General features: G+C 53.0%; 3 protein-coding genes across 3 annotated transcripts; 1 reads left to right on the forward strand and 2 right to left on the reverse strand.

Annotated features, from left to right (window-relative positions):
* Positions 1 to 487: 487 nt before the first annotated feature.
* Positions 488 to 10,244, reverse strand: LOC119696574 (LIM homeobox transcription factor 1-beta-like). The gene is made up of 9 exons (XM_038126320.1): positions 10,070 to 10,244; positions 9,542 to 9,607; positions 7,427 to 7,610; positions 2,334 to 2,539; positions 1,666 to 1,823; positions 1,374 to 1,451; positions 1,140 to 1,257; positions 832 to 951; positions 488 to 729 (listed from the first exon to the last, which is right to left on the reverse strand). Exons 1-9 carry the CDS (start codon positions 10,242 to 10,244, stop codon positions 488 to 490), a joined length of 1,347 nt encoding a protein of 448 aa, XP_037982248.1.
* Positions 10,245 to 10,739: 495 nt separating this feature from the next.
* Positions 10,740 to 15,729, reverse strand: LOC119696575 (hepatic lectin-like). Its single transcript, XM_038126321.1, has 8 exons — positions 15,670 to 15,729; positions 15,077 to 15,226; positions 14,754 to 14,866; positions 12,909 to 13,060; positions 12,316 to 12,384; positions 12,000 to 12,151; positions 11,439 to 11,551; positions 10,740 to 11,016 (listed from the first exon to the last, which is right to left on the reverse strand). Exons 1-8 carry the CDS (start codon positions 15,727 to 15,729, stop codon positions 10,863 to 10,865), a joined length of 963 nt encoding a protein of 320 aa, XP_037982249.1. The 3' UTR covers positions 10,740 to 10,862.
* A 104-nt stretch (positions 15,730 to 15,833) lies between these two features.
* On the forward strand, positions 15,834 to 19,536 carry PIN1 (peptidylprolyl cis/trans isomerase, NIMA-interacting 1). Its single transcript, XM_038126454.1, has 4 exons — positions 15,834 to 15,943; positions 16,678 to 16,866; positions 17,453 to 17,563; positions 18,003 to 19,536. The coding sequence occupies exons 1-4, from the start codon at positions 15,886 to 15,888 to the stop codon at positions 18,110 to 18,112; spliced, it is 468 nt and encodes a 155-aa protein (XP_037982382.1). The 5' UTR covers positions 15,834 to 15,885; the 3' UTR covers positions 18,113 to 19,536.
* Positions 19,537 to 21,105: the final 1,569 nt, after the last annotated feature.

Genomic DNA, 21,105 nt, shown 5'->3' on the forward strand with positions numbered 1-21,105 from the left:
CTTCTTTTCATTCCCAATTTTTTCCCTTTTTCCCCCCCTTCCTTTCCCATCTTTTCCTCCTTTTTTCCCACCTTTTCCCTCTTTTCCAGCTTTTCCTTGGCTCCCTCCTGGGTTTTGGGTTTTTTTTGGGAATCTCGTGGTCCCACGGAATTATCTGGGGATTGGAGTTGCCGTTTTCCGTGGGGAAAAAACCCTGGGAATTCCAGGAGCCTTCTCAACCCTTGGGAGCCCCAAAATTCCTGGGAATTCCAATCCCACTACCCTCCCCAAAAATACCAAAACTTTTCCCTCTTTTTTTTTTTCCCTGGGATTTATTTCCCACCAGACATGCCAAAAAAAAAAAAAAAAAAAAAAAAAAAAAAGGAAGTACTCCCAAAAAATTCCCAAAAATTGGCACGGGAGCAGAGGGAAAATCCCAATTCTTGGGGGGAGGTGGATCCCGGTTTTTGGGATTCCCAGGATTGGGATTTTCGGGAATTCTGGGATGTCAGGAGGTGAAGTAGGAGCTCTGCATGGAGTACAGGCGCTCCATGGGGTTCCCGGGCTCCGGAATTTCAGGAATTCTGGGATTCCCGGGGTACAGGCGCTCCAGGGCATCTCTGGGCTCGGGAATTTCGGGAATCCCGGCGTTCCCGAGGAGCAGCTGCTGGGAATTCTCCGTGGGAATTGGGGCCGCTCCCAAGGGTCCCAGGGCGTCCCCATCCAGCTCCTGGAAAACTCCCTCGGAGTCTGGGAAAAGTCGAGAAAAATCGGGAAAAATTGGGAAAAGGGCTGGGGGAGGGGGGAAAGCCGGCATGGGGCCTCGGCATTCCCGGGATTCCCCGCGGTTACCGTAGGGCCGGAGCTCCGGGGGGGTCGTTCCCCGGAACGTTCCGGCCTCGCTCCCGAATCCGTTGGGCTCCGGCGGCAGCGGCGGAAGCCGGGAAAACGGGACCAGGATCCGCTGCAGGCCTGGGAACATCGGGAACATTGGGAATATCAGGATATTGGGATGTGGGATGAGGATGTTGTGACTTCCCAATTTCCACCCCCTCCATCCCAGATCCACCCCATCCTCATCTTCCCATCCCCGTCCCCACTTTCCCACCCCATTCCCAGTTTTCCCCATTCCCATTTTCCCCATTCCCATCACTCCTGACCCTCCTCATCCTCATTCCCATCCCGGCCGCTCCTCCCGGATCCTCTCCCTCCTGGAATTCCCCCTCTGGAATTCCCGAGCTGCTCCTGCTGCTGCTGCCTGCGGGCGATCTTCTTCATCTGGGAAAAAAAAAACAAAAACTGGAAGAATTCCGGGAAAATCCTGCAATTCCGCAAGACCCCGATCCGGGAGGATTTGGGGCTGGTTTTTATCCCGGGATTCCGGGAATTCCCACCTTGGCTCGTTGGTTCTGGAACCAGACCTGGACCACCCGGACCGTCAGCCCCGTCTCAGCCGCCAGCGTCTCCCGCACCTGGAAAAATCCCTCGGAATTCCGGGAAGGAGCCCGGGAATGGGGGAAATCCCTTGGAATTCTGGGGAGGGGATCGGGAATGGGGGAAGTCCCTCTGAATTCTGGCCCCAATCCCAATCCCAATTCCAGAACCCCAGAACCGCATCCCAAAATCCTGCAACAATCCCGAAATAAGCCCGGCTCAATCCCGGCCCGTTCCGGAACGTTCCGGCACCTTCCGGCAGGGTTTGGAGGAGACCTCGAAGGAGGCTTTGAACGCCCGGCGCTGCTGGGAGCTCAGGATGGTTCGGGGCCGCTTGGAACGTTTGGGATCCTTCCCGCTGGAATTCCGGGAACATCGGGAATCCCGGCCCTCCTCGTCCTCGCTCCGAGCTGCGGCCGGAGGAAAAAAAAAAAAAAGGAATTTCGGGGGGGAAAAATAAAAATCCTTCACTGGGATCTAGAATTCCCAGAGGATTTTGGGCCGTTCCAGGCCTGGAATTCCCAAGGAAAGGTTTGGCCGTTCCAGCCCAAGGAATCCCCCCAGACAATAAAAATTTCCCAAAATCTCCCCCCAAAAAATACCCAAAATACTCCCCAAAAAATACTCTAGATATCCTCCCAAATTTTCAAAAAATTCCTGAAAAAAACCCTAAAAATCCCCCAAAACTTCCCCCAAAAACCCCTAAAAACACCCCAAAAATTCCCAAAAGCCCCCGAAAAAACACCCCCAAAATTCCCAAGAAATCCCTTAACAACCCCCAAAAAAACACCTAAAAATACCCCAAAATTCCCAAAAAAAGCTAAAAAAATCCCAAAAAATCCCCCTAAAACCCCCCTAAAAATACCGCAAAAATTCCCAAAAACTCCCCAAGTTCTCGAGCACGGTTCCCGGTTTCTCACCTCCCTGCTCGGGGCCCCGGGGCTCGGCGTGGCCGCGGCAGAGGATGCGGCCGTCGCGCAGCACGAACTCGTCGCCGCTGCGCAGGAGGCGCGCGCAGGAGGCGCAGCGCAGGCAGCGCTCGTGGAACACGCGGCCCAGCACGCGCAGGACGCGCTCCGAGCGCCCCACGGCGCCCAGGCAGCGGCTGCAGCGCCGCGGGAACAGCCTGCGATTGGGGGGGAATGTCCTGGGATTTGGGGGAAATATCCCAGGGTTTGGGGGAAAATATCCTGGGGTTGGGGGGGAAAAATCCAGGGGTTGGGGGGAAATATCCCAGGGGTTTGGGGTCAAATATCCCAGGGTTTGGGGGAACAGCCTGCGATTTGGGGGGAAAATATCCCAGAGATTTTGGGGCAAAAATTCCTGGAATTTGGGGGGAAATATCCCAGGGTTTGGGGGAACAGCCTGGGATTTGGGGGAAAATATCTCAGGGGTTTGGGGGAAATACCCAGGGGTTTGGGGGGGAAATATCCTGGGATTAGGGGGGAAATATCTCAGGATTTGGGGGGAAATATCTCAGGATGTGTGCTGAAATACCCTAGGATTTCACAGGAAAGAAAACGGTATTTGGGGGGGAAAAAATGGGATTTGGGGGAGACATCTCAAATCTGGGGAAAATATCTGGGGATTTGGGGGAAAAAAACAGATTTGAGGGGAAAAACGGGACTGGGGAAGAATTTGGGATTTCAGGGGGAAAATCCTGAGGTTTGCGGGAAAAAATGGGATTTGGGGGAAAAGATCCTGGGATCTGGGGTTTTTGGGACATTCCCGCCCTTTGTATCCCAGTGTTTGGGGGTTTGGGGATGTTCCCACCAGAATTCCCAAAAAAAGGGGATTTTCCCCGCTTTTCCAGGCCTCTTTTTTGGGAATAAAGCAATCCCAAGCTCATAAAATCCCTGTCAGCTCCAATTAGTGGGAATTAAAATTCCCGGGAATTCCTGGAGAGCCTCTCCCAGGGTTTTTAATATCTCCAGAATCCGCTTAAATCCCAATAATTCCCTTGGGGTTTCCATGGAAACGGGAATGTGGGAAAAGGGGGGGACTGGGGGTTTTTCAATGAGTTTCTGGGGATTTTTTCCCGGGGATTTTGGGTTTTTCCAGAGGGATTTGGGAAAGGGGAGAAGCTCCCCAAAAATGGGGACTGGGAACTGGGGAAAGTGGGAAAATGGGAATGATCCCAAACCCCTCTTTTCCCAGGAGAATCCCCAATTCTGGGGCCCTGTTTTTTTGGGAATGACAGGATTTGGGAAAAGCTGAACATCCCCGGGAAAAACCATCCTGGAAAATCCCAAATTCTGGGCCCCGTGTCCCTGCAAGAGGCAGGATTTGGGGACAGCTGAACATTTCGAGCAGCTTTTCCATGGAAAAACCCTGGAAAATCCCAGAAAATCCCATTTTTGGGGTCCCTTTCCCACCCCTCCCATCCACCCAGAGGAAAACTCGGGGTGAGCTCCCACTTTTTGGGATTTTCCCATTTTTGGGGGGATTCTTTCCCCGTTTTCCCCTTTCCCAGCCGCATCGAAACCTTGGGGAAAGAATAAAAAGGGATAAAAAAATTCCGTTTTTTTTTCCCCCCCCTTCGGTGCCGGAGCTCGGGATTCTGGGAATTTTAATAACGGAGCCGAGGCCAGGGAATTTAATATCGGAGCTGATCGGATTATCCCGGATTTCTGCCGCCGCAATTTCCGCCGTGGCCGGGGGGGGCCGCTGGAATTGGATTCTCCGGAGGTTTCCCTTCCCAGCCCCGCGGACTTTACGGAAACCCCCAAGTTTTGGGAATTTCTGGGGGTTGTTATCCCTAAAAAACGGAATTTGTTTTAATTTTAGGGCTCGTTTTTGGGGAAAAAAAGGAAAAAAAAAAGGGGGGGGAAATAGAATATTTTTTGGGAGATTTTGGGGATTTTTTTTTTTTTGTGGATTTGGGGTGGTTTTCCTTAAAAGTGGGGTTTTATTTTATTTTTTATTTTTCCCCCCTGGATTTGGGGGTTTTTTGGGTTTTTTTGGGGGGGCGGGGAAGAAGGAAAAGAATGGGAAATTTTTGGGATTTTTTTTTAATTTTTCCTCCTGGATTTGGTTTTTTTTTTTTGGGAAAAAAGAGGGAAAAGAAGGGCTTTGGGGCTGAGGTTGGGCTCCATTAACATTCCAGGCAGGAATTCTCCGTCTCCCTCCCGATCTCATCCCACCTCAATTTCCTGCCGGGCTTTTCCAATTTCCGGCTTTTCCTGCCCGTTCCGGGGGGAGGGAGGAAAAAAATGGGAATAAAATAAAAACTGGGAAAAGTGGGAGGGGGGAGGGGAGGAATTAACGAGGATTTAATGAGAGGAGCTCATTAATGATTCAGTGGGGGAGGGTTAATTAAAGGTGGGGATGGGGAGGGGGGAGGGAAGCGGGGAAAGAATGGGAATAAAATGGGAATAAAAGGGGATATTAACAACTCCTAAAATAGCTATTAATATTCATAGTAATTAATGTTGTTATTAATCCGTCGTATTTAATAGCCGAATCTTTATTATTAGTAATTAACAGAAACCGGATCAATAATTAGTGCTGGTAATTATTGTTACTAACGAGAGTCAGGTTTAATAATAGAAGATTGGAATATAATAGTAATAATAAATAATAATTTTAATAATTAATAATGACTGATAATAATGCTAGTATTTTCAATCAATTATCATTAATGAGAAATGAGAATAATAAGTAGACTATAATAAAAATTCTAAAATAATAATAATAGTAATAATAATAGGATAATAATAACAGAAGGATGGAATGTAATGGTACTAATGAATGATTACTAATAACTAACAATAAGTCTATTAATTTTTAATTAAATAATTATCTATATTTAATAAGTAGAATTTTTATTATGTAACAATAATAATCTGGATAATTATTAGGAATTATTATTACCGAGAAAATCAGGAAAGAAAGAAGGAAAGAACAGAAAAAATGGGGAGAGAAGGAGAAAATGGTGAATTAAAAAAGAGGGAAAGAAAGAACAATAGGGAAAGAAAAAATCAGGAAAAATGGGAAAAATCCAGCCCAGAACAGGGAGAAAATCCATGGAAAAATTCCCTTTTAATGAATCCCGGGAAATGAAGGAAATATGCAAATGAGGCTCCGGGAATGGACGGGATTTGGGAATTTGATGGGATTTAGGGAATTCATTCCACGGCATTCGTCATCCCGTGGGAGTGGGGGGATGGGAATCCCAGAATTCCCAAATTTCCCCACCTGGATCCATCCCCCAGCCCCCTTTACCCTCTTTCTCATCCCAAAAATCCTGGAGCTCCCCCCGGCTCCCCAGATCTTCCCCTTCCCTCACCCCTTGGGATCCGAATTCCCAAATTCCCACATTCCCCATGCCTCGATCCCAACCAACCCCAAAACCCGGGAAAAAGACCCCAAATCCCAGGGATTCTGACACGGATCCTGGCTTTCTTTCCAGACTTTTGCCTCTGGAATTTGCTGTTCCCCCACGGGATTAAAGATTAACCAAAGCCGGCCCCGTTCCCGAAACTCCTCCGGGTGGGAAAGGGCACGGATCTGCTCCAGCGGAGCCAGAATTCCCATTTTTACCCTTGGGAATGGCCCAAACTCCACATTTTTAACACCTGCAATGACCAAATCCCAGACTTTGAACCCCCTGAGGGGGAAAATTCAGATTTTTTTCCAGGTTTTTGTGGGAATTTTGGGTCTGGGGCGGGTTGGGTGCTTGGAAAAGTGGGAGAAAAGAGGAGGAAATGTGGGAAGAGTGGGAGAAATTGGAAAAAATGAGAGGGAAACTGGGAAAAACCTGGGAGGAGAAGTGGGAATTTGGTTTTCCCGAGGATTCCCCAAGTCCCGGGCCCAAATTCCCGGGGTTTTCCCAATCCATGGGTCAGGAATATTCGGGATTGGAAGTGCCTGGGAATTCCCGAGGGGATCCCGGTGGGAATTTGGGGATGGGATGGGATGGGATCCAAAAAAACCCCCGAAATTCCAGGCAAAGCCTCAAAAAGCCAAGAAAAAAGAGCTGGAGAAGGAGTTCGAGGCGAGTTCATCCCGAAGAACTCTGGAGGAGGAGGCCGGGAGCGGCTCCAAGGGCTCGGATCCCTCCCGAATTCCCAGAAATCTGACTTCAAAGGGATTCCGAAGGGAGTTCTCCTCCCTCGCTTTTCTTTTTCTTTTTTTTCCCCAATTTACGGGACAGGTGCCTCTGGAAGGGGCCCTGGAAAGGGGAGAATTCCAGGAAAAATCCCTTTGGATTTGGGGTTTTTGTGGGAAAAAAGATCCTCCTCATCCAATTCCTTGGGGAAACGGGGGGGGGGGGGGAAGCAGGGGAAATTCCTGGAAAACTGGGAAAAAGCAGGGAAAAGCCTCGGAAGATGAGGAAACAAACCTGGAAAAATGGGGGAGATTAGGGGGAAAAGGGAAAACCATGGAAAACCAGGGGGAAAAACCTTGAAAAATGATGGATACAAAACCCTGGAAAAAATGGGGAAACAAACCTTGGAAAATGGGGGCAAAACCCTTGAAAATGGGGAAAAAATGGAAAAAATGGGGAAAATCAGGGGAAAGAAGGGGAAAATCATGGAAAACCAGGGAAAAACCTTGAAACATCGGGGGGGAAAACTCTTGAAAAATGGGGGGAAAAAACCCTTGAAAAACTGGGAAAATGGGGAAAATTGGGGGAGGTGGAATTGGGAAAATCATGGAAAGCCAGGGAAAAACCTTGAAAAATAGGGAAAAAAACCTTGAAAATGGGGGAGGAAAAAAACCTGGAAAAATGGGGAAAATCAGCGGAAAATGGGAAAATCATGGAAAACCAGGGAAAAACCTTGAAAAATGGGGAAGCAAACCTGGAAAAATGGGGGAAATCAGGGGGGAAATGGGAAAATCATGGAAAACCGGGGGCAAAACCTTGAAAAACGGGGAAGTAAACCTGGAAAAATGGGGGGAAATGGGAAAATAATGGAAAACCGGGGGCAAAACCCGGGAAAAAATGGGGGAAATCCCTGGAAAATCGGGGGAAATCGGGGGAAAGGCCGGGCGGGCGGGCAGCACTCACTTCTCGTAGTCGGGGCGGCAGAGCAGGCGGCGCTCCCGGCTGAAGCAGCGGCCCCGCAGGGCGCGGCCGCACTCGGAGCAGCGCAGGCACCGCTCGTGCCACGAGCGCTCGTTCACCCGCAGCAGGAAGCGATCCCAGATCCCGCAGCCGCAGCCCGCGCACAGCACCGGCAGCGCCGGGGAGCCTGCGGAGAACCGGAGAGATCGGGGGAAAATGGGAGAGATCGGGGAAATCCCGGGATGGGAGAGCCGCGCACAGCACCGGCAGCGCCGGGGAGCCTGCGGAGAACCGGAGAGATCGGGGAAATCCCGGGGGAACGGGAGATTGGGGGATTCGGGGGAACGGGAGAGCCGCGCACAGCACCGGGGAGCCTGCGGAGAACCGGGAGAGATCGGGGGAAATGGGAGAGATCGGGGAAATCCCGGGATGGGAGAGCCGCGCACAGCACCGGGGAGCCTGCGGAGAGCCGGGGAGAACCGGGACGGAGGAGAGATTGGGGGAAAAATGGGAGAGTTTGGGGAAATCCTGGGGATGGAGAGATTGGGGAAATCCTGGGGATGGAGAGATCGCGGGAATGCGGGGAAATTGAGAGTGCGGGGGGAAAACGGGGCAATGGAGACATTGAGGGAAAACAACGGGAGAGTTTGGGGGAATCCGGGGGAAGGGGAGAATTTGGAGGAAAGTCTGGAAAAATCTGGGAGAAAGTGGGGAAATTTGGGGGGGAAAAAAAGAGGGAAAACCTGGGGGAAGAATGGGAAGATTTGGGGGAAAGGGGAAAATCTGGGAGAAATATGAGGGGATTCGGGGGAAAATGGGAGGATTTGGGGGGGAAACTGGGGAAATTCAGGAAAATGGGGAAATTCGGGGGGGAAGGGAGAATTTGGGGGAAATGGGAAAATTGGAGGGAAATGGGGAAATTTGGGGAAAATTCAGGGGAAAAAGGGAAAATTTGGGAAATAATGAGAGAATTTAGGAAAAAATGGGACTACTTGGGAGGAAAATGGGAAAATTCGGGAGGGAAATAGGAAATTTTGGGAGAAAACCAATAAAATTTGGAGGAAAAAAGGGAAAATGGGAGAATTCAGGGAAAACCAGGGAAATTCAGGGAGAAAAAAGGGAGAAGCCAGAAAAAACGGGGTTGGACATGGGGGGAAATTCCATGGGGAGCTCCCAGAGATCCAAAGGAATATTTTCCACGGAAAAAAAAGAGGAATTTAGGGGATTTTGGGAATGAATCCAGGGGATTTGGGGCTTTTTTTCTCACTCCAAATTTTTGGGAATTTGGTTTTTCTCCCTCATTTTTATCCCAACTTTCATCTCTGGCCGCTCCTCAAAGGGAAGGGAGGGAGGGAGGGAAAAATTCCAATTTTTCTCTGGCAGTGCCTCCTCCTCCTCCTCCTCCCGAGGCCATTCCCAGGTTTTTCTGCCCGAATCCCGGGAAAAATCCGGCCCCGGATCCCAGGGATGGAGCCCAAAAGCCCCGGGAAAAATGGGAATGAGGGGAGCCCCCGATCCCCGATTCAATTTGGAATTTTGATCCCAGTTTTAATTTGGAATTTGGAATTCCGATCCAAATTTCGATTCCAAATTCAGATTTCCAAATTCCAAGCCCAGCTCCAATTTGGACCCCGAAATTCCAAATTCAAATTCCCAGGGTTTTTCCATGGATTTTTATCCCATTCCTGAGGCTTTTCCCCACATTTTCCACTCCCCCAGTCCCATTTCCCTCACTGCGGGCTAAAATTATTGATTCAAAATCCCAATTCCTGATTAATTTAAAGAGAAAATCTGGGAATAATTAAAGAGGGAATGAGGACGAATTTTCGGGAATTTCTGGGAATGTGGGATCAGGGAAATATCCCCGGGAAAATCCTGGATTCCAGCCCGGGAAAATAAAAAAAATTACGGGAATTCTGCCTAAAACAAAAAAAACGGGATTGGGAAAAGGGGGAGGTTTGGAGCCGGGGAAAAACACGGGAATAAAGAGGAAAACTCTGGGAAAAACGGGAAAAGGGACCCGGGAATGGGAAAAAAATCCCGAAATCCCGGGATTTCCGGCAATCTGGGGATGCGGGAGGGAATTTTGGGGGTTGCCGGTGATATCCCGGTACTCACCGGCTCCCGGGAGCGGCGTTCCCTGCTCCCGGCAGGACGGAGCCTCCTCCGGCTTCATCCCGGCGGCTGCGGGGAGAGGAAACGTCGGGAACAGCGGGAACAGCGGGAAAAGCGGGATGGGAGCGGGAAAAAACGGGATGGCAGCGGGGGAAACCGGGACGGGACCGGGAAGGAAGCGAGGGCGGAGCGGGGAGGGACCGGGAAAGCACCGGGAGGGGAGCGGGACAGAGAGCGGGATGGGAGCGGGGAAAACCGGGATGGGAGCGGGGAAAGGGGGGAAAAACCGGGATGGAAGGGGGGAAAGCGGGAATAGACCGGGATGGGAGCGGGGAAAAGCGGGATGGGAGCAGAGGAAGCGGGAGGATCCCGGGGGAAGCGGGACGCGCCGTTCCCGTCCCCGGTGCCGCTCCCGCTGCTCCTCCCGGCGCTCCCGGAGGGGCAGAACCGCCCCGGCACCGCCGCGCCCGTCGCGACTGTCGCGACACGGCGGCCCCGCCGGGACTCGCGGTGTCACCGCGGGCGACTCACCGGGACGGCGACAACGACACCGCGATCGCGACAGCGGGATCGCGACAGGGACAGCGGGCCCGGCGCTGCCCCCGCCCGTGCGCGCTCCCGCGGGAGGGGCGGGGGCGCGCACGGGGGAGGGGGGAGGACAGGGAGAGGGGGAGGGAATTCCCGGGTTTTTTTTGGGAATTCCCATTTCCCCCCCCCCCAAAAATGGGAATTCCCAAATAAAAGGGAACTTCCAAACCCAAAAGCCGGGAATGCCAAAAGCCCGGGAATTCCATCCCCAAACCCGAAGGAATTGGGGGAAATCGGGGAAATTTGGGATCCAGAAGGATTTGGGGAAAATCCAGAGGGAATTGGGGGATACGGGGAGGACAAAACTCCCAAAATTCCCAAATTTCTGCGAGATCCTAGACCCGCCCAGGACCTGAATCCCCAAACCCACCAAAACCCTGGGAACTTTCCCCTGGAAATCCAAATTAAATAGGGAAAAAAAATGGGGAAAAGTTTGGGAAATGCTGATTTTTATGGGAAATTCGGGAAAATTGGGAATGGGGCCGACAAAATTCCCAAATCCCCGAATCTCCAGAGAGTTCCACCTTAAGACCACCAAAATCCCGGGAATCTCCCACCCCAAACCACCCAAAAATCTGGGAAAACTCCAGGGAAGTTCAGGAAAATGCCAAATTCGCCCAAAACAGAGCAGGAATCTCCTTTTATTCTCCTAAAAAATTCCCGGTTTTTTTTGGGAATTTCACACAGCAGCCCCGCGGGGTGGGGTGGGAACATCGGGAACATGGGGACCCGGATTTTAGTGGGGAAAAGGGGATTTTTGGGCAAGGGGGCGCTCGCAGACGAAGAAGCACTCGAAGGTGCAGTGGACGTCGTTCCACTGCCCGGAGATCCAGAGGTGAGCGCAATCCTCGTTATTCCCGCTGTTGTTGGGCTCCCCCTCCCGCCAAAACCTGGGAAAAAAATCGGGATTTGGGATGGGAAGGGCCGGGGGGGAAGCCCCCGATAAAAATTCCCATTTTTGGGGGGGAACTTTAGGAAAATTCCGAGATTTGGGGAGAGAAATTTCACAAAATTCCAATATTGAGGGAGAGAAAATCTCTAAAATTTCAAGATTCGGAGGATTTTTGGGAGGGAATTCCCAAAATTCCAACATTTGGGCTCCACAATCCCCAAATCCCAATTTTTGGCTCACTTTCTGTGGAGAAAATCCCGAGAAACACCCAAATCTGGGGATTTCCGGGAGGAAAAAAAATCCCAATTTCCTTCAAATCTGTGGGATTTTTATGGGGAAAAAAAACCCCCAAATCCCAATTTTGGGCCGGAATCCCGGGATTTCGGGGTGGGATCCGGGGATTTCGGGACCGGGGCTCACGTGAAGGAGGATCTGTAGTCGGTGCCGTCGACCCATTCCCAGTTTCCCTCGGAATTCCGGTCAGTGAGGCCGATCCAGAAGCGCTCGTTCCGCGCGCGGGACATCAGGAACTGCTGCAGGGGGAATCGGGATCCTCGGGATCAGCGGGATCGGGACCATCAGGGTTTTTGGGATCAGCGGGATCATTGGGATCAGAGGGAAAAAAGGGAAAATCAGCAAAATCGGGATAATCCGGATTGGGATCACGATCGGGATTTGAGACTTGGGATCGGGATCCGGATTTGGGCTCAGGATCCGGATTTGGGATTTGGAATCGGGATGGAGATTTGGGATTTAGAATTTGGGATTTGCTCCGGGAAGCTGACGACGATGGCGAGGTTTGCGCGGCATTTGGGAATTCCCTTTGGGATCTGGGATTTGGGATGGAGACTCGGGATTTGGGATTCAATATTTGGGACTGGGGCTCAGGATTTGGGATCAGGGTGGGGATTTGGGCACGGGATTTGGGATTTGGGATCGGGGCGGGGATCGGGTTTGGGGATTTCAGGGATTTGGGATCACCTGCTCGGCGAAGCTGCCGACCACGGCGAGGTCGGCGCGGCGCTCCCGGCACTGCTCCCGCGCCCGCTCCCAGCTCAGCCGCGCCAGCGAGAAATAATAACAATTCCCAGAGAAATATTCCCATTCCCGGGAATCCGCCCCGCACGGGAACACTGCGGGAACAACCCCAGCGCGGATCCTTGGCAATTTCACCCAACCTCCTGGGGTTTGGGATTTGGGAATGCTCTGCCCCAAAATCTCCCGGGTGTCGGGATGTTGGGAATATCCAGAGGGAAAAGGGAAAAATTCAGGGAATTCAGGGAATTTTGGGACTTACGGAAGGAATCCCAACTGGAAAAATTCCACTCTGGATTCTCCTGGTGGAGTTTGGAGGAAATGGAGGAAACTGGGGGGGGAAAAAGGGAAAAATTCCCGAAAAATCGGAATTCTGGGTTTTTTTTTGGGATCTTCCTACCCTTTGTATACCAGGATTTGGGGATTTTGGGAATTTCCTGCCCCGGTTCCGGATGGAATTTGGGGATTTTTTTGGGTTTGGGATGGGAATGAAGGAATTCAGGGAATTTGGGAATGAGGGTAATCAGGGATTTGGGATGGAATGAGGAGGAAATTCGAGGATTTGGGATGGACAGAGGGGGAGTTCCCCGATGCAGGATTTGGGAATTAGGGGAAATTTCGGGATTTGGGATGGGAACTCGGGGAATTCCGGGAATTGGGATGGATGAGAACGGGGTGGGGGAAACTGAGGGAATTCAAGGATTTGGGCACTCAGGGAATTGGGATGGGCGGGAACTGGGGCGAATTTCCCGGCCTGGATTTGGGGGATGAAGAGGAACTCCAGGATTTGGGGCGGGCGGAGCGGGGGATTCCGGGAATCGGGGGGATTTTGGGAATGGCTGGGGGTGGCCGCACCTCGGGCGAGCGCCAGGGCGCTGAGGCCCAGCAGCAGCAGCGAGCAGAGCGCCAGGCTCAGGTACACGGCCGGGAAGGAGCGCAGGCGCGCCGGGAGCGCCGAGCTGCCTGGAAACGGGAGGAACACCGGGAAAAACGGGGGGAAAATGGGGAAAAACGGGAGGAAAATGGGGAAAAACGGGGAAAAACGGGGGGAAAATGGGGAAAAACAGGGGGAAATGGGGAAAAACGGGGGGAAATTGGGATGAAATGGGGGAAAACGGGGAAAAATGGGGATGAAATTGGAAGAAATGAGGATAAAATGGAGGCAAAATGAGGGGAAATGGGAAATAAAGGGGTAAAATGGGAAAAACGGGGGGGGGGGATGGGATGAAACCGGGATAAAATGGGGGAAAACAGGGAAACCCAACAGGTCCAGGGGTAATCCAACAAATCCGGGGGGAAAAGGAGGGGAAATGAAGAGAAATCCAGGGAAATTTTGGGAAAACCCAGGAAAATCCAGGGGTAATCCAGGAAAATGGAGGGGAAAAGCAGGAAAATCCAAGGAAAATCCCTCCCTGCTCTTGCCAGGGTTTCCCCCCAGTTTTTCCCGCTCTCTTTGTCCAGAGGTTAATCAATAACCGGGAATGCTCCGAGTTTGCCTCCAGGAAGGGAAAGTTTGGGAATAATTCCCGGGATTTGGGATTCTTTTATTTGGATTCTTTTGGAAATTATTCAGGGATTTGCTCCTGATTGATTCCAGGATTATTTTATTTGGAATCATTCATTCCAATGATTATTTTGGGAATTATTTAAGGAATTCTTTCGGAAATTATTAGGGAATTAAAGGGGAATTTTTAATAATTTCCTGATTTTTTCTGGGATTTTTTTGGGAATTCCCACAATTTCCTCCTGGGATTCCCAGGAATCTGAAGCTCCTGGGAGCGGAATTTTTGGGATTATCCAAATTCCCTGATCAGGGGAGGAAGGGGGAAGGAAAAGCCCTAGGAAAAGCAGGAAAAATCCAGGAATTCCACCTGGGAAGAGGCGCAAGTCATCCTGGTGCTCCTCCTCGTCCATCCTGCGATTTTTGGGGGGATGGTTTTGATTTTCCGGATCAGGGGACACAGGGGCCCTGCAGGAACGATCCTGGGAACGTTCCCGTTCCTCCTCCCCTCCAGAGGGTTAAAATTTAATCCAAGGAAGTTTTGGGGTTGGATTTTGGGGCTTGGATTGGAGCCAATGCCAGAGAATTCCAGATTTTTTTTTCCTCCCCCTTCATCTGAGCATTTTTAGTGTTTTTTAAACAATATTTTTAGACTGATTTTTAGGGTTTTTCTGGGGGGATTTCCATGGACTATTGTGAGATTTTAATGGATTTTTTGGTGGATTTTTGTGAGGCTTTCCTTGATTTTTATGGATTGTTCTGATTTCTTTTTTTTTTTTAATTTTAGGGGAATTTTTAAAAATTTTAATGGGTTCTTTGGATCTTGATGGGTTATTTTTGGTTTGCAGGGCATTTTTAAAATTTTGTGAATTAAAATTTTTTAAAATTTTTTGTTAATTTTTGTGCATTTGAGGGAGTTGGTTATTTATTTTGACTTTTTGACATTTATCTTGATTTTTTTGTGGATTTTGGGCTATGTTTCTTTGAAATTTGGGGATTTTTGCCAATGTCTATTTGAATTTTGGTGGCCGCTGAGGGGATTTTTTGGGACTTTTCAAGGATTTTCCTCCTCCCTTTGAATCAAAACCACAAAATCCTGGCGCTGCCACCTCCAAATACGGAAAAAAAAAGCGAGCTTGGAAAACCTGAACAATCGGGAATAATCCCAGAAAAACCTTGGATTTGGGAACCAACCCCACCATTCCGAGGGCACGGAGACCTGGATTTCATCACCAGGGCCAAATTCCGGCCGAATTTTTGCCAGAATGCCAGAGGGATTGGGGTCAAAGCGGCCCAAAATGGCGGCAGGCCCCTGAGGGGCGGGAAAAGGGCGGGAAAAAAGGGCGGGGAAAAAAGGCGGGAAAAATGTGGGGAAAGAGCAGGGAAAAGGCGACGCTGGGGTGGCTTTGGGCTCCATTTGTCCCTCCCTCCCAGGCCCCGTTGTCCCCAGAGACCCCTCAGAGCCCCCCACGGAACCCAGAGACCCCCCCCCCAGTAAGTCCCAGTAGCCCCCAGTACCCACCCGCGGGGGGGCCCAGGCCGCTCCTGCCGCCATCTTGGCCGTTGCTAACAACGAACGCTGTTGCCTGGCAACGCTTCGGGTAACCGGCGTCGTCGTGACGTCACGTCCTTCACACATAATTGTCACTTCCGGGCCCATCACAATGGTGGCCTGGAGGTACCGGGAGCGCTCAAGAAGTACCGGGAGGACCCTGAGGCGTCCCGGGAAGGCTCCGGAGGTCCCGGGGGAGGCTCCGCAACCCTCGTCCCCCCCCTCCAAATCCATCAATCCACTCCCCGTTGGCCTTAATTCCTACTGCGGATGAGATCCACGACGGGGATGAACGACCAGGAGCGGCTGCCGCGTCCCCTCGGTGTTCCCCGGTTGTCCCGGTGTTCCCCGTTTTCCTCCCCACCCCCGGTTCTCCGCCTCCCATCCCCTCTGTGACCAAACCGGCGCCGCGCTGAGGCTTTAAACCGGCCGCGCGGGTTCTGGAGCGTTGAATTTATTGATAATAAAGCTGCTTTTGAAGTCTCCCGTTATTGCGATGGCTCCGGTGGGACCGGGACACCGTAAACGGGAACGGTGTAGGCGGCGCTGCGTCTTTGCGTTACGATGAAGTTTGATAACGCACAGCCACCGTCCCTCCTTTCCCGCGCGCTGCTCGGCTTCATCGCGCGCCTCATTGACAGGTGCCTCCGCCAATAGGATTACGCGGTGAAGGGCGCCGCGTCTTTGCCGACCAACGGGAGCGCGAGAAGGGCGGGTTTGCCCGCCCCCCCACGCGCCGGTGCGGGCGGGCCGCGCAGGGCGGGCAGAGGGAAGGGAAGATGGCGGAGGAGGAGAAGCTGCCCGCGGGGTGGGAGAAGCGCATGAGCCGCAGCTCCGGTCAGGGCCTGAGGGCGGGGGGCTACCGAGGGCAGCGGCGGGGATGGGGGAGGTGGGAAAGGGGGGTGCGGGCGGCGGGGTTCGGCTTTGGAGGGGATGAGGGGGCGTGGGGGGGGAGGTGCGTGAGGGGAATTTGGGGGGGGCACGGAATTGAGGGGGGGTCCTGTGGGGGTCATCGCCTCAGGGAGGGGGAGTCACTCTCGTGAGGGAAATTTGGGTGGGGGTCCCCAGTTCAGGGGGGTTTGAGGGGGTTTTCATCTCGGGGAAGGGGGGGCACCTCCGTGAGGGGAATTGTTGGGGGGCGTCGCCTCGGTGAATGAGAGACCCCCCAACTGAGGAGGATTTGGATAGGTAACCAAATCAATAACCAATAACCAATAATCAGTAACGAATCAATAACCAATAACCGATCAATAACCCTGCGGAACGTGTGGATTGCTTCAACCACGCGGTGAACAGGAGTCAGTGGGGTCAATACTGGGGCCTGTAAGAGGGGTTTGGTGCCAATAACCAGGACTTGTGATACCAATCGATAACCAATAACCAATCAATAACCAATAAGTGATCAATACCCCTGCAGAACACGTGTACTACTTCAACCACCTGGTGAACACGAGTTAGTACGGTCAATACTAGAGCCTGTAAGAGGGGTTTTGGGGCCAATAACCAGGATTTGTGACACCGATCAATAACCGATAGCTGATCAATAACCGATAGCCGATCAATACCCCCAGGCCGCGTGTACTACTTCAACCACCTGACGAACGCCAGCCAGTGGGAGCGGCCGAGCGGGGCGCGGGCGGAGCCGGGCCGCGTGCGCTGCTCGCACCTGCTGGTCAAGCACAACCAGTCGCGGCGGCCGAGCAGCTGGAGGCAGGAGCGCATCACCCGCTCCAAGGAGGAGGCGCTGGAGCTCATCAACGGTGCGGGGAACGGAACGCCGGGGGGATCTGGGAATGCCGGGAATGCCGGGGGGATCTGGGAATGCCGGGAATGCCGGGGGGATCCGGGAATGCCGGGAATGCCGGGGGGATCCGGGAATGCCAGGGGGGATCCGGGAATGCTGAGGGGATCCGGGAATGCTGGGGGATCTGGGAATGCCAGGGGCGGCCGAGCAGCTGGAGGCAGGAGCGCATCACCCGCTCCAAGGAGGAGGTGCTGGAGCTCATCAACGGTGCGGGCAACGCCAGGAATGCCCGGGGGATCTGGGAATGCCATAGGGTCCGGGAATGCCAGGGGGATCTGGGAATGCCGGCGGTGCTGGGATGTGGGGATGGCGTGCCTTTCACCTGTGTCTGTCCGTGCGTGTTGGTGTGTCACGTTGATGTTCCCTGGAGCTCACCCACAGCCAGTGGGGGTTTCTGGGAAGGAGTTCCAGGGATGTTGGTGTTGGGGTGGCTTTGAGGACGTTTTGGGGCTCTGTCTCCTTTCCCGTGGAATTTGCGGCATCCGGGGAATTCCGGGCATGGTTTTGATCCCTACGTTTGGGGGTTTTCCCGTGGTTTCCAGGTTACATCCAGAAGATCAAATCAGGAGAGGAGGATTTTGAGTCCTTGGCTTCGCAGTTCAGCGACTGCAGCTCGGCCAAGGCCGGAGGGGACCTGGGAGCGTTCGGGAGAGGTGAGGGATTCATCCCAAAAAAAACCCAAATCCCTCCAGTCCAGGGGATTCATCCCAAAAAAACCCCAAATCCATCGCTCTTAGGGGATTTACCCCCAGAAAACCCCACATCCCCCATAATTCCAGCTGTGGTCCATCCACTGCAACAAACTTCCGGGATCAAGTCCCCCCCTTCAAATCCCAGATTTTTCTTCGGGAAACACCCCAAATCCCAGATTTTTCATGGAATTTTGGGTGGTACTCCCTCTTTTTTCGGGTTCCAAACCTCCCTAAACGTTTTTCTTTTTCCCTTTTGCGACGCCAAATTCCACCCGGGGCCGATCTGAGCCGAACTCCCGGGTGTCAATCCCCCGCCTCTCCTCCCTCGGGATCCCAGCGTTTCCTTTGGGAATCGCCCCGGATCCCGGGTTTTCCAGTTCTGTGGGATTTTGGCTTGCAGGGCAGATGCAGAAGCCGTTCGAGGACGCCTCGTTCGCGCTGCGGGCCGGCGAGATGAGCGGCCCCGTCTTCACGGACTCCGGCATCCACATCATCCTCCGCACCGAGTGAAGTGCCTTGGCGGGGCCGGGCTTCCCGGGAATCCCGTGGGAACGGCCGGGGGACCCTCGGGAATCCACGGGGAGTCTGTGCGGACCTGCGGAAGTCCTCGGGAATCCAGGGGAATTCATGGAAGTCCTGGGGAATTCGTGGAAATCTCTTGGGGTGTGTAGAGATCTGTTAAGTCCACGGGAAGCCATGGGAATTCTCAGGAATCCACGGAGCCCACGGGAATCCTCAGGAAGTCCGTGGGAATCTCTGGAAATCCATGGAAATTCACAGGAATTCGTGGAAGTCCATGGGAATCTGTGGGGGTCTACGGGAATCCTCAGGAATTCACGGGAATTCGCGGAAATCCTCAGGAATCGGTGGGAATCTGGGAATCCTCAGGAATCCGTGGGCATTCGTGGAGGTCCGTGGGAATCCTCAGGAATCCACGGGAAGCCCACGGAAGCCGCGGGAATCCCGCTCCAGGTCCCGCGGCTCCCGCGTCGCTCCCGGGCGGGAGCACAGACCGGGAATTCCCGCGGGTTTTGGAAATGCCGGCTCCCGGCGGCCCCGGCTCCGGGAACGCGGCGCCCGCGGTGGTGGTGGGGACGATGGCAGCGGCGACGGTGACAGCAGTGACTGACAGCAGTGACAGTGACAGCAGTGACAGCAGTGACAGTGACAGTGACATGACCAACAATAGCGATGGTGACGGTGACAATGACCAATGATGGTGACAATGACCAACAGTGGTAACAATGACAGTGACCAATGGCCAACAGAGGTGACAATGACAATGGCCAATGATGGTGACAATGATCACGACCAATGATGGTGACAATGGCCAGCAAAGGTGACAATGACGGTGACCAAGGTGACCAAGGAAGGTGAGGATGCCCAGCCACGGCAATGGCCAGCAGTGGTGACAGTGACGATGACGATGGCGGTGACACCGATGCCACCACCACCACCGGTGCCGCAGCCCGGCGCCCCTCCCCCAGCCCTGCATGTTTATTTAACTCATTCCCGCTCGTTTCGCCCCAAACCCGGCCCCGATCCGAGGGCTCCGCTTGATCCCGGCGTTCGTTAACGAGCTCCCGTTAATTGGCAGCGGGCGTGAGGCAGCTCCCGTGTCCCTGCGCAGCGCCCGCGGCCTTCCCGGCGCCGCCGCTCGGACTCCGAATTTTGGGGTGAACTCCCGGGGAAACGGGCAAACGTGGCCGGAATTCCGCGCTCCCGCCCCGGGGGCCACACCCGCTCGGATTGGGGTGAAAACCGCTTGGATTTGGGGAAGTTTTTTTTTCCAAGATCTTTCGGTTCTGTCGTCGTTTTCGCTTCGTTCAGTGGGGAAATCCCAAAAATCCCAGCTTGGATCCGTGCAGAAATCCCAAAAAAAGCTGTAAAGCCCCGGCTCTTTTCCTGCAGAAATAAATCCCCCTCCAGTGGAAGTTCTGGTGATTTGTGTCGTTCTTTCTCCCTCTTTTTAATTTTTTTGTTTTTGAATCAATTGGAAAAAGGGAAAATTCCGGTCTGGTGGGGGTTTTTGTTTGGGTTTTTTTGTGGGATTTGGAGTTTAAAATGGATGGGAAACGGGCTAAAATTGGGAATTTTGGGGTTTATTCTATAGGAAATGGGATTTATTAGTAGGACATAATTGGATTTGTTGATAGGGAGCAATTGGATTTATTTCACAGGGAACATGGGATTTACTAACAGGAAATACGGGATTAATGGGAAATAGAGGATTAATGGGAAAGAGGCGATTTATCAGTAGGGATTATGGGATTGAGTTAATAGGGAATGGATTTATTTAATGGGATTTACTCAAGGGGAAATACGGGATGTAGGAGGTGGTTCCAGGGGGTACTGGGGGCAACAGGACCCCCTCAAAACTCCACCAAATCCCCCTAAAATCCCCCAAATCCTCCCCAGACTCCCCCTAAATCACAAAAAACCCCAAATCCCTCATATCCCAAAATCCCCCTCCGAAAAAACCCCAAATACCCTCTAAATTCCCCCAAAATCCTCCAGATCAAAGGGATTTGGGGGGATTTGGGGTTTTTGGGGAGGGCGATTTTGGGGGGCGGGGGGCAGAATTTGGAGGATTTGGGGTTTTTTTAGGGGGATTTGGGTATTTTTGGGAGGGAGCTTTTGGGGTTGGGGGGGTGTTTGGGGAGGATTTGGGGTTTTTGGGGAGGGGGATTTCGGGGTGGTGGGGCGGGGAGCAGAATTTGGGGGAGTTTTGGGGGGATTTAGGGGGGATTTGGGGGCGATTTCGGGGAATTTTGGGGGATTTGGAGAGACGGGAACAAAGGGGGGGTGGGAATAACGAGACCACGCCCCCCCAACTCCCCCCCCAAGTCCCCCCAAAATCCCCCCAAATCGCCCCAAAATCCCCTCCCCCCAGCCCACCTCCCCCCGGCGACCCCTCCCCGCGTTTTTGGGTTTTTTTGGGATTTTTCGGGATTTTTTTGGGATTTTCCTCTGGGCGGCTCCGCGGCTGCGGCTGCGCGGAGGCTCCGCGGTGGGGAGGGGGGGGGGGCGGGGGGGGGTGTCGGGAATTATTTTGGAATTTTGGGGGGTCCTGGAGGAGTTTTGGGGGGATTTTGAGGCGTTTGGGGGGGTCAGTGGGGGGGTCAGGATGCTCTTCCTCCCCCCCAGCCTCCTCCTCCTCCTCCTCCTCAGCGCCAGGCAGGTAAGGGAGGGAATTGCGGGAATTTTTTTTTCGGGGGGAATTTTTTGGGATTTGGGTTTGTTTGGTTGTTTTTTTGGTTTTTTTTTGGAGGGAGGGAGGGGGGCGACGACGGCGGGAATTTTGGGAATTGCGGGAATTTCGGGAATTGCGGGGATGGCGCTGGGTGTGGCCGTGGGGGAGGGGAGTGGGACACGGGGACAGCGCGGGGGGGGGGGGGGGAACTGGGGACACTGGGGGGCACTGGGGGGACACTGGCGAGAGCGGGAACACCCCCAGTCTGAACTGGGGGACAGCTGGGGACACCGGGGACCTTCCCAGACAG

The sequence above is a fragment of the Motacilla alba genome, unplaced genomic scaffold (assembly GCF_015832195.1).
Source record: "Motacilla alba alba isolate MOTALB_02 unplaced genomic scaffold, Motacilla_alba_V1.0_pri HiC_scaffold_34, whole genome shotgun sequence".
Taxonomy (NCBI): Eukaryota; Metazoa; Chordata; class Aves; order Passeriformes; family Motacillidae; genus Motacilla; species Motacilla alba.

Bases quoted from the DNA above. Each gene is read 5' to 3' on its own strand.
- LOC119696574 (XM_038126320.1), bottom strand. From the start codon at position 10,244: ATGGGAATTCCCAAAAAAAACCCGGGAATTCCCTCCCCCTCTCCCTGT. The intron at 1,258-1,373 runs GTGGGAATTCCC...TTTTTTTCCCAG, and splicing joins TCCAGAACCAACGAGCCAAG to ATGAAGAAGATCGCCCGCAG. The intron at 730-831 runs GTAACCGCGGGG...GACTTTTCCCAG, and splicing joins CCCGGAGCTCCGGCCCTACG to ACTCCGAGGGAGTTTTCCAG.
- LOC119696575 (XM_038126321.1), bottom strand. From the start codon at position 15,729: ATGAAGCCGAGCAGCGCGCGGGAAAGGAGGGACGGTGGCTGTGCGTTA. The intron at 14,867-15,076 runs GTGGGTACTGGG...CCCGCCCCTCAG, and splicing joins CGGCCTGGGCCCCCCCGCGG to GGGCCTGCCGCCATTTTGGG. The intron at 11,017-11,438 runs GTGAGCCCCGGT...TTTTTTTCCCAG, and splicing joins GACTACAGATCCTCCTTCAC to GTTTTGGCGGGAGGGGGAGC.
- PIN1 (XM_038126454.1), top strand. From the start codon at position 15,886: ATGGCGGAGGAGGAGAAGCTGCCCGCGGGGTGGGAGAAGCGCATGAGC. The intron at 16,867-17,452 runs GTGCGGGGAACG...CGTGGTTTCCAG, and splicing joins GGCGCTGGAGCTCATCAACG to GTTACATCCAGAAGATCAAA. The intron at 17,564-18,002 runs GTGAGGGATTCA...TTTGGCTTGCAG, and splicing joins CCTGGGAGCGTTCGGGAGAG to GGCAGATGCAGAAGCCGTTC.